General features: G+C 38.1%; 1 protein-coding gene across 20 annotated transcripts in view; it reads left to right on the top strand.

Moving 5' to 3' along the window:
* Ppip5k1 (diphosphoinositol pentakisphosphate kinase 1) overlaps positions 1–10,362 on the top strand; it is a 43,093-nt gene extending 32,731 nt beyond the window's left edge. For 17 of the 20 annotated variants that reach the window (XM_040274209.2, XM_078049707.1, XM_078049704.1 and 14 more), the window contains 2 exons: positions 6,205–6,318; positions 8,653–10,362. In XM_040274209.2, the coding sequence (XP_040130143.1) occupies positions 6,205–6,318; positions 8,653–9,491 (953 nt within the window). In that variant the 3' untranslated portion in view covers positions 9,492–10,362. The remainder of the gene's footprint in view (positions 1–6,204; positions 6,319–8,652) is intronic. The other 3 variants (XM_078049705.1, XM_078049713.1, XM_078049716.1) reach the window with 1 other exon arrangement.
* Positions 10,363–11,545: the final 1,183 nt, after the last annotated feature.

Genomic DNA, 11,545 nt, shown 5'->3' on the forward strand with positions numbered 1-11,545 from the left:
CAAATATTTAAAGAAGAATTAACCCCACTCCTTCTCATGCTCTTCAAAAAAAAAAGAAAAGAAAAGAAGGAAACATTTTCTAACTCATTCTGTAAGGTTATCATTAACCTGATATCACAAACCATAGATACCATGGAAAAAGAAAACAACAGACGAATGCCCCTTATGAATATAGAGGGCTAAATCCTGAACAAAATGTAACAAAGTGAATGCAACACTACATTAAAAGAATTATATGCCATGGGGAAGTGAGAGTTGTCTCAGGAGAAGGTGATTAGCCATAAGAAAACCAGACAATGAACATTAATGGAATGAGGTGGGGGACACTGTCATCTCAGTTGACACATAAAAATATTTGACAAAATTCAATACCTTTTCATGACAAAAATTCTCAGCAAACTAGGAACAGTTTGAACTTCCTCAACATGTAAAGTGCATTCATGAACATCCATAACACAAATCATGCTCAGTGTTGAAAGATTGAAAACTTTCCCCCTAAGATCAGGAATAAGAAAAAAGAGTCCTATTTTTACCATTGCTATTCAATAGTAATACTGGATGTTCTGGGCAACCAAAGATGGAAAGGAGCGGACATCTAGATTGGAAAATAAGAAATAAAATTTTCTATATCCACAGTTGTCCTATATATAGAAAGTCATAAAGAAACTTTGAAAAAAGATCCCTAGATCTAATAAATAAATTCTGCAGAGGTTCAGACTGGCTCACAAAAGTCAGTTGTGTCTCTATACACCAGCAATGAACAATCCAGAATGGAAATTAAGAAAACAATTGTGGCCGGGCATGGTGGTACACACCTATAATTCCAGTAACTTGGAGGTTGAGGCAGATTTGAGATCAGCCTCATCAATTTAGCAAGGTCTAAGCAAGCAAGATTCTATCTCAAAATAAAAAATAAAACAGGCTGGGGTTATAGTTTAGTGGTAAAGCTCCTCTGAATTCAATCTCCACTGCTCAAAAAAAAGAAAAAAATTGTGTTTATAATAGCTTCCAAAGATTAAGATACTTGGGGGAAAACTTAACAAGGTAGTTGAAAGATATGTGCAATGAAAACTACAAAACCTAAATAAATTAATGGATAAAGATCCCATGTTCATGATAAAGACATTATTTATTATGTTATTAAGAAGGCAGTACTTGGGGCTGGGGTTGTGGCTCATTGGTAGAGCACTCACGTAGCAAGGCCCTGGGTTCGATCCTCAGTACCACATAAAAATAAATAGATAAAGTAAAGGTATTGTGTCTAACCACCATTAAAAAATAAATATTAAAAAAAAGGCAGTACTCATCTGAGCATGCTGGCACTTTACTGTAATCACTGTTCTTCAGGAGACTGAAGAGGCTCACAAGTTTGAGGCTAGGCTTAAATATTAAAAAAAAAAAAAAAAAAGAAGAAGAAGAAGAGTTAGGGATGTAGCACAGTGTTAAAGAGACCCTAAGTTTAACTGCAAGACACAACATAAAAAGTCACACATTGTATGAGTTCATTTATTTGGAATATTCAGAATAAGAAAATCCATAGAGGCAGAAAGCAGATTGATGGAATCCAAAGTTGGGGGTAAGATGGATACAGAATTTTTCTTTGGCGATAATGAAAATGTTTTAGAACTAAATAGAGGTGATTGAACAACACTGAATATATTAAATGCTACATAATTATACACTTTAATGCTATGCGCAGTGGGGCACACCTGTAATCCCAGCAGCTCTGGAGGCTGAGTGAGGCAGGAAGATCACGAGTTCAAAGCCAGCCTCAGCAACAGTGAGGTGCTAAACAACTCAGCAAGATCCTGTCTCTAAATAAAATACAAAATAGAGCTGGGGATATGGCTCAGTGGTTGAGTGCCCTTGAGTTCAATCCCCTGGTACCCCCTGCAAAAAAAAATACACTTTAATATGGTTAACTTTATGTGTTATGTGAATTACCTCAATAAAAAAAATACTGAAAGATCGTGGAATGAGATGGACATCATTACTCTAAGTACATGTATGACTGCACATATGGTGATACTGTACATTGTGTACAACCAGAGAAATGAAAAATTGTGCTGCAATTGTGTACAATGAATCAAAATGTATTCTGTTGTCATATATACCTAATTAGAATAAATAAATTAATTAATTTTTTAAAATACTGGAACTGCTAGACTGGTGGTATATACCCGTAATCCCAGCAACTCAGGTGGCTGAGGCAGGAGGATCACAAGTTTAATGCTAACCTTGGCAGAGCCTACGTGACTTAGCAACACCATGTCTCAAAATTTTAAAAATAATAAAATAAAATTTTTTTAAAAGACCTAGAGATGTAGTTCAGTGGTGAAGCCTCCCTGAGTTCATTATGATACCTAAATAAATAAATAAATAAGCAGGGTGGTGATAGTAAATTTCCTTAAATCTGAAGAAAAGCCTAATTCATGACTCAAAGTCATATTTAGGAAGAAATAGGAAAATACTGATAAATTAAGTAATATAAACATTTTAAGGGCTGGGGTTGTAGCTCAGTGGTAGAGTTCTTGCCTAGCATGTTTGAGGTACTAGGTTCGATCCTCAGCACCACATTAAAAATAAATAAATAAAATATAGGTATTGGGCTGGAGTTGTGGCTCAGCGGTAGAGTGCTTGCTAGCATGTGCGAGGCCCTGGGTTCAATCCTCAGCACCACATAAAAATAAATAAATAAGGGCTGGGGTTGTGAGGCACTGGGTTCAATTCTCAGTACCACATATAAATAAATAAAGATCCATCAACAATTAATAAAAATATCTAAATGATAAAATAAAGGTATTGTGTCCAAATACAACTAAAAAAATAAATGTTTTATATATACATAGTGTCCTTCTACAACTAAAAAAATATTTTTTAATTTTTTAAACTGCTAGCAACATCATAAGCAAAGAAAAAATATTTGCAATTCTATATATTATATCATCCTGTCTTTCATTCCTATAACTAAGTACCTAAGGTAATTAACTTATAAAAGAAAAGGTTTATGTAGTTCATAGTTCTGAAGGTTCCAGTTTGAAATTAGGCAGACCCATTGCTTTGGGCCTCTGGGGAGAAGGTACCAAGTGGCAATGGCAGGAAACATGTGGCAGGGCCAACCACTTGCCTCATGAACCAGGAAGCAAACAAACAAAACAGGGGAAAACAAAAGAGACCAGGAACCTATAATCCCATTCAAGGATATATTGCTCAGTGATCTAAGGAACTCCCACTAGGCCCCATCTCCTAAAGATTCACAGTGTCTCTCAGTAGAACCACCCTAGGGACCAAGACTAACCCATGGACCTCTGGGAAACATTTATCTGTATTCAAATTACCATATTCAAATCCTATATAGTATAGGATTAATCATCTCAAATACAAAGAACTCTTATATTTTAAGAAGCAAAGACAAAAATGTGATTTTCTTTTCTTTTTTCCTTTTTTTCCTTCTGTGGTCTGGGGATCAAACCTAGGGCCTTGTATATGCTAGGCAAGTGCTCTCCCACTGAGGTATATTAATAGCCCTCAAAAATGTGATTTTAAAAAATGGACAGTATAAACAGAAAGAAATGCAGATGACCCTTGTGCATGCAAAATTATGCTCAACCTTGGTCATAAGCAATGTGCAAATTAAACTACATGGAGATATTATTTCTCACCCATCAGATTGGGAAAAATGCCATATATACTCACTTAGAAAATCTTGTGAAACAATAAATTCCACACATTGTTGGTGGAAGTATAAAATGATAGTGTATTATCTGTTTTTTTTTGTTGTTGTTGTTTTTGTTGGGGATTGAACTCAGGGTTATTTTACCCACCGAGCTATATCCCCAGCCCTTTTTATTTTATTTTTAATTTTGATATGGGACCTTGCTTAGTTGCTGAGGCTGCCCTCAACATGTAATCTTCCTGCCTCAGCCTCTTGAGAATGATATAATCTTCTTTTTTAAAGATTTTTTTTAATTGCAGATGGACACAATAGCTTTTTTTTATTATTATTTTAATGTGGTGTTGAGGATCGAACCCAGTGCCTCACACATGCTAGGCAAATGCTCTACCACTGAGTCATAATCCTAGCTTGATATAATCTTTATATAGGTAAAAATTGTAAAAATATAGTTGATCTAATAATCTACTTTTAGAAATTAACTGAAATCTATTCTGAAACTAGTCTTGTACAAGGTTGAAATATTACTTATATGAAGTTATTTATTATGGCATTATTTATAGTGTTGAATGTTGGAAACAAGCCTGAAGTTCTTCAGTACAAGGGTGGTTGAAAAAATTGTTCCATCCACTCCATTGAATACTACTTACCTGTTCAAACTAATGAGGAAAATCTATATTATCTGATATGAATTAATGGCCAAGATATATTTTAAGTGAAAAATAAAGGTACAGAATAGTGTTAATAGTATGCTACTGATTTTGTAAGTAAAAAGAAGAATAAAGAAAAAATGTATTTATAAAAAATGCTGTAAGTATAAAAAAAAACCAACTAATAAAAGTGGTTACCTTTAGATGTGACAACAGGGAATGAGTCTGAAAGGTGTGAAGGAATTACAACTGTTCTACATGTGCCTTTATATAGCTTTGACTTATGAACCTAAAAATGTTTCACAATATATAATCTAAGTCAGTGTGGCTCAGTGGCAGAGCGCTTGCCTTGCACATGTGAGGCCCTGGGTTCAATCCTCAGCACCACATAAAAATAAATAAACAAACTAAAGATATTGTGTCCATGTATAACTGAAAACACATTTTAAAAAAACTAAATCAACAAGGAATAGATCAACAAGCAAATTCTAAATAGAAAACAAGAAGGGAATTATCTAAACTGTACAGTTGTAGCTCAGCACTCTAGCGCTGAGCCACAACCCCAGCCCTCTTAATGTGTTCTTAACAAAAGTATTTAACCTAAATCATCTAAGTAGGTCCTTTATGTCTAACTTCCAGTTTATAGAAAATACAAGGATTAATTAAATAAGTTAAATGATTTTATGAGTAATCAGGTAAGTTCAGGACATAGGATATGACACTCTGCAATATAACTGTCCTGTTTTTTTCAAAAAGTTATAAAGGAAAGTTGAACTATTTGAGACTAAAAGAGATTTTAGCTGGGCATGATGGTGCACACCTGTAATCCTGTGACCCAGGAGGCTGAGGTAGAGGATTGCAAGTTTGAGGCCAGCCTCAGCAATTTAGTGAGACTCTCAGAAACTCAAGTAAGATCCTGTCTTAAAAAATTAAAAGGACTGGGGTTATATCTCAGTGGTAAATTCCCCTGGGTTAAATCTTCAGTACCAAAAAAATAAAAACAAAAAATAAATTAAAAAGAATTTTTTAATGGGGCTGGGGATGTGGCTCAAGCGGTAGCGTGCTCACCTGGCATGCGTGCAGCCTGGGTTCGATCCTCAGCACCACATACAAACAAAGATGTTGTGTCTGCCAATAACTAAAAAATAAATATTAAAATTTAAAAAAAAAGAATTTTTAAATACTTTTTTAGTTGTAGATGGACACAATATCTTTATTTTATTTATTTATTTTTATATGATGCTGAGGATTGAACCCAGTGCCTCATACATGTGAGGCAAGTATTCTACCATGAGCTACAACCCCAGCCCAAATTTAAAAAATTTTAAATAGAGATTTTAAAGGAAAAAAGAAAATCAATGCATAATTCATGTTTTCTATGTTCCTGCTATGAAAAGACATTTTGGAAATGTGGGAAAATTTGAATAGGGACTGGGCTTTGGATGGCATTAGGGGAATTATTTTTAATTTTGTTCACATTATTAATGGTGTTGGGTTACATATGAATAATTCCTTATATTTTAAAGACTCATATTGAAATATTCAGATATAAAATGTTTCATAATATCTATCATGTATTTAAAGAACACTAACATGAAGAAATAGCAAAAGAATAAGGAAAATAAGCAAAAATGACTAAAGTGTTAAATCTAGGAGATGAGTGGGTATTAAATGAGCTAGCCTCTCAACTACTTTTAAAAAATATATTTGGAAAATTTTATAATATAGGATTTTTAAAAAAATGATTCTGGTTTAAGTGAAGGGTTCCTAGGATATTTTAATTCTCAGTCCAAGGAATAGTAAGTTAAATTTTGAGAACCTCTGGCTCTTGGATTCTTCATGTGCCTTTTGTTCTTCCCTCTCTCCCCTCCACCTGTGCAGCCCTCTTTGACTCTATGCACAGCAACCAGGCCTCAGATAGCCCATTTTCCCCACCCCGTACTCTTCATTCACCTCCCCTGCAACTTCGGCAGCGCTCTGAGAAGCCCCCTTGGTGTAAGTAAACCTTTCTAACTGCCTGGACCAAAACCATGAGGGATGGAGGGATTGGTGAATAAGGGACCTGATGCATGAGAGGAAAGATGAAGGTTGAAAGACCAGGAATGATCATTCAGGATGCAGTTGCATCTGCTCTTTCCAACATGGAGGGAGGATCTGTTTGTGCTCTTTCTTCACCTCTGTCCTCCAGGATCCCTCTATCTCGTTGGATAGGCTCCTCAAAGACAGTGACCCAGAGGCCCTTTGGGGAAAAAAGGATAGAGACTCTGTTCTACTCAGATACGCTTTTAGTGTCTCTACAGCTTTCTTCAGTAAAGAGAACTAGGAGGCAACCTAGATACATAGAAAATTTGGGAGCAGGATACTAGAATCTGCTACTCATTTCTATATGTCCCTTCTCTCAAGTTGTCTGTTCTCAATTCAAGTCAAGGTGCTGCTTTTTCCTTGCTTGTCTTTATTATCTCTAGCCTGTCACTAATTACTCTTGGTAACAACATGAACAACAGAGCCACAATGAGTTACTAGGGTGATAGGAGGGAGGAGGAGATACCAGTGGTCATCAGAAGCACTAGTGAAAAAAAAAAATTCTTTCCTTATCATCCTGCCTCTGGGGAATAACTGGAACCAAACATGCCTTACATTATTTTACTTGGATAGGCCTGAAGTAGATTTATATTTCAACAATGGGGTTTAATAGATGTAAAAATTTGCCTTTCCTCTGATACTCTGTATGAGGAAGAAACTTTGCTGACAACAATAATTCTTCATAATCTTTTGATTGCCCTACATGCACCTTGCCATTGCCCCTTTTACCTCTCTCCTGATGAGTGTATGGGAAATCTTATCCTTCTCCCTTTTTGTTTTGCCTAAAATAAATCAGACTATTGGCTGGCTATAAAGTCTACTTCTATACTTGGGGAAAACTCAGCTTACATCTTTTCTTCTCCTTTCTTTTTTTCTTCCTGCTATCAGACTTTCATTGCTAAACTTCTCCTTTGTGGTCTGTCTGTACCATAAATAGGTTGCATATCTTGTTGGCCCTAAATCATGTTCCTCCTTTTTTCTACTTGAAGCATTCCTTCTCTATTCCTTTACAGAAGAGGAATAGCTAGCATATTTTAAATTCAATGCCTGATTGAGCCTTTGCAGACTCAAGTTTTCCAACTTTCCCAGCTTCTCTTTGATTATGCTATATCCCGATCTCCTTTTTCCAGAATCTATCATGGCATTTTAATATGTAAAATACCCTCAATAAGTACAGTATTTACAAAAAGAAAATAGGTTAGTAGTCTCCTATTAGAGGTGAAAGAAGAAGTAGAAATTGGGGTCGGAATCATCCCATAGTGTGATTGAAGATCTTCATGTATATAATATTGTCAGGATCTAGAAAATTAGTTTTTTTGCTTTCTGTATATATGATATGTGCAGTCCTGTAAAATTGCATATTCCAAGGCTTAGAGCATCTTAACCTTGGTTCCAGGGATGGGTTTCAGAGTAGAGACTGTGAACTCCAGGAATCATATGTAAAGATGAATGTGAACATTTGCATACGTCCATTTTCCTGAAATATAATTCATTACCTTCCTTAGAGCCTCAAGGGGGCCAGTGACCCTCAGAAAGGCTAATTAAAAATTTCTTCCATTTGAAGATTCTGCAGCAGTCTTTCATCTTTGGGTAAACCATTTCTTTCCAACGGTTCTGATTTACAATTTTTTTCTACATTCTTTTTTGCTTACATATCTCTTGGAATATAAACAATGATGTGCTGTGCTTCAGAAATATATTGAATACTTTAAAGAATGATTCTTAACAAAAGATGTACATCAGATTCAACTGGGAGTGTTTCAACAAAATAATATTATCCTCATCCTCCCTGCTTCCCTCACCCATGCCTTTATACAAAACTAAATTAGAATCTCTGGAGATAGAAACTGGAAATTTGTTTTTAAAATTTTTTTCACAATTTTGATATGTAAAACTAATTATGAACCATTAGGCTAACATGTACATATGCATCTAAAGTGGGAATGAGGAGCCATGGGAATTTGGAGTTGAGATGAGAGTATATTTATGAAAGAACCAGATGAAATAGCCCTCATTATTTTCTCCTGAAGTCTTAGATGAACCTTAGTGCTATTCATATAGTAACCATTAGACCAGGGTGACAATTCCTGAACTGGGCAAATTTAGTATCTATTGAATTTGGAATTCAGTTCCTCTTTCCCCAGATCCCAAGTAGCACAGGCCATCCATTCTAGCATTTGAACTATGCATAGGATAGAGCTTACTCTTCTAGCTTGTCTCACTTGTTCTCCTGACTTTGCTTTGTAGACAGCAGTGGCCCTTCCAGCACTGTGTCCAGTGCTGGTCCCTCCTCCCCTACTGCAGTGGATGGCAACTCCCATTTTGGCTTCAGTGATCAAACCTCTCTAAATGCATATGTGATGGAAGAAAGTCAAGGCCTTGGGCTGTTCCAGGAGACGCATGGAAATGAAATACTACAAGAGTTCCCCATTGAAGGGCAACAAGAGCTTTCTGAACTACACCAGTCCCCACAGGAGCCTCCTGTGGGAACCAGCCAGCTAAGAGGCCAGGAAGTTGTTGAGAAGGTCAGCCAGCCATGCCAGGTGATCCCTGATATCAGCCAGCCATGCCAGAAGAACCAAGATACTCTTACCCACACATGCCCACCATGCCAGAAGGCCAGTGAACTATGCCAGAAAGACTCTAAGGAAGTTTGCCAGCTTTGCCACAAGAACCATGATGATGTGAGCCAGCCATGTTGGGGGATTTCTGTGGAGGTTGGCAGCCCACTCCATAGGGTCTCTGTAGGGGTTGGCGGCCTGGTCCAGGAAACCCTTGAGGAAGTTGGCAGGCCAATCCAAGAGATCCCTGAAGAGATCAGCCAGCCATGCCAGGAGTTCTCTGTGGAGGTTGCCAAGTTGGCCCAGGAGGCTTTTGCAATCAATCTTTTGTCTCAAGACATCCCTGAGGTTGATAAGCCACTTCAGGATCTCCCGGGGGAGACTAATATGCAGGCCCAGGAGATCCCTGAGGAGGTTAGTCAGCAATCTTGGGTGGTCCCTGAGGTGATTGATCAGCTGCCTAGAGAGGATGCTCCCCAAATGCAGTGTCTGTCTAGTGATCTAAAGCCAGTCTCTAGCCCATGACCAGCATTCACTCCTTCCACCAGCAACATGTAATTGATCATTTTCTCATTATTGGTGTCACATTATACCAGCTATTTGAGTCAGAAACTTGTTGTGTTGGCTAACTCACTGATCAGAGTGAGGCCTTGGCTCACAACAGAGGTGCCTGAGGATGCAGTCCTCTTGGCATGAAGCATGCCTGTGCCAGGGCTGAGCTTGCGGTGGGAGGAGCTAGTTTCATGTTCAAAGCAGCCACTGGCTTCTCACTTAGCCATTAGACTTGAATATGATTTCCTTGGGATAGGCTGGTCTATCGTTACCTAACCTACTCTGATTATCCCAGGAAATCTCAGATTGTTAACTGCTGAAGACACCACTGTGGACAGGAAATGCAAAATGGGGGACTCCAGGGTCTTTTCTTTTCTGGGGAAATATTCAAAACTTTTTCAAGGTACCTTAGACCAGATGTGTATTCAGGGGTTCACAACTTCTTAAGGTACCTTAGATTAGATGTGCATTCAGGGGGACTCTATTAATCTCAGATGGGCCCTGGATGGCCATCTGAAATGTCTGGAAAATAGAGTTCCCTTCCCAAACATTGTCATGGCCACTATTCTTCAGACTGGGCTTATAGGTATTTACATATCATCTCCAAGTGATCCATGTACCCCAGTTCTCCTCCTCTGGGCAATTATTTTAGGAAAAAATAGGTATTAGATTGCTGTGCAACTTCAGAGTAACTACTTAAAATGCTCTGGAGGAGTTTTGGCCAATCTGTGAAGCTGGGCCTCCTTTTGTTGTGGGGCTATTTGGCTTTGGAGATGCTGTAGTAGAGAATCAGGTTCTATTTTAAGCAATTAACAGAGATCAATATTGTACAGACATGAGAAAAGATTTTAAAAAATATATATATATATACATATATATATATATTTCTGTAGTTTGCCAGGGACAGACTGGCCAAAGACCAAACACTCCAGGGTCCCCAAGAAGTTTGTCCTCATATCATGTATCTTTAGAACAGATGTGATTATGAAGCTTTTCCCAAAGATCTGGGGATGGGAGTGGGGGTGGGTAGGAGGGGTAATGCAATCATTGGAGTGGGGGGGGGGGCCGGAACATTATGAGTGCTCAATAAATATGAAAGAACGAAAATGGTGATGGTGGTGGTGATGACTTTGTGAATTTAAGAATGAAAATGACTGTTAATCTGTGTCTGTGACTGAATCTGAATCAGTCAAAAGCCATTACAGTTTAGCAACAATGGGCCATAAAAATGTAGAGCTCTGGCATCCCAGAAGGTCCCTGGAGCAGTCAGCCTACCATCTCAAATGTCTTTAATGAATAGACTGCTGGGTAGTGGGAGTGGAGATTTGTGTTGAGAAGCACCAGAGGGTACTTGACCCTTGGAGTCTTCGTTTCATTTTTCATTCTGATGACTTGGAATGAATGTCAGGAGGACTTGATATAAAGAGGCCATGTCCCTTCTCTTTCCCACTGACATCTTTACATTGGGAGAACCCAGAACACAAAGAGGACTACAATATCCCCCTCCCTATAAAGGGTTTTGGGGAGGGACCTAACTTTTTACTACATGAGTACTATAAATACAAAAGGGGAGAACTCCAGGGTCTTTACTTTTCTGGGGGAATAGTCACAGTGACTACACAATGAGGGGGCATTTCCAACCTCAATAGGCTCTGGATCTAATAGGGCCCCTCAACTCCTTACCTGTTTGCTATTTCTCTATCCATTTAAAATGGTCCTCTGCTGTTGACCCCCTGGAATACAGATCCCATTCCCAGGAGGCATCCTACCCCTCTTCCATCCCCCAAACCAAATGTATGTTCTCACCTTACACTCCTATTCCCCATACTTAGGCATTCTTTTCCATTTTCAGAAATTATGCTGACTCCCATACTATTTCTCCCTTCACCCACCCTGACTATGTTCTCTGGCTCCCTCTGGGTCGTGGAACTGCTTCTAGTAATCAGAGGAGTCTTCCAAGATAAATGACAACGCTGGTTGAAGCAGAGAGGTAGAAGCCAGGGCCCAGTAACTCAGCAATGTGTGGA

Source organism: Ictidomys tridecemlineatus, chromosome 5, assembly GCF_052094955.1.
Source record: "Ictidomys tridecemlineatus isolate mIctTri1 chromosome 5, mIctTri1.hap1, whole genome shotgun sequence".
Lineage (NCBI taxonomy): Eukaryota > Metazoa > Chordata > Mammalia > Rodentia > Sciuridae > Ictidomys > Ictidomys tridecemlineatus.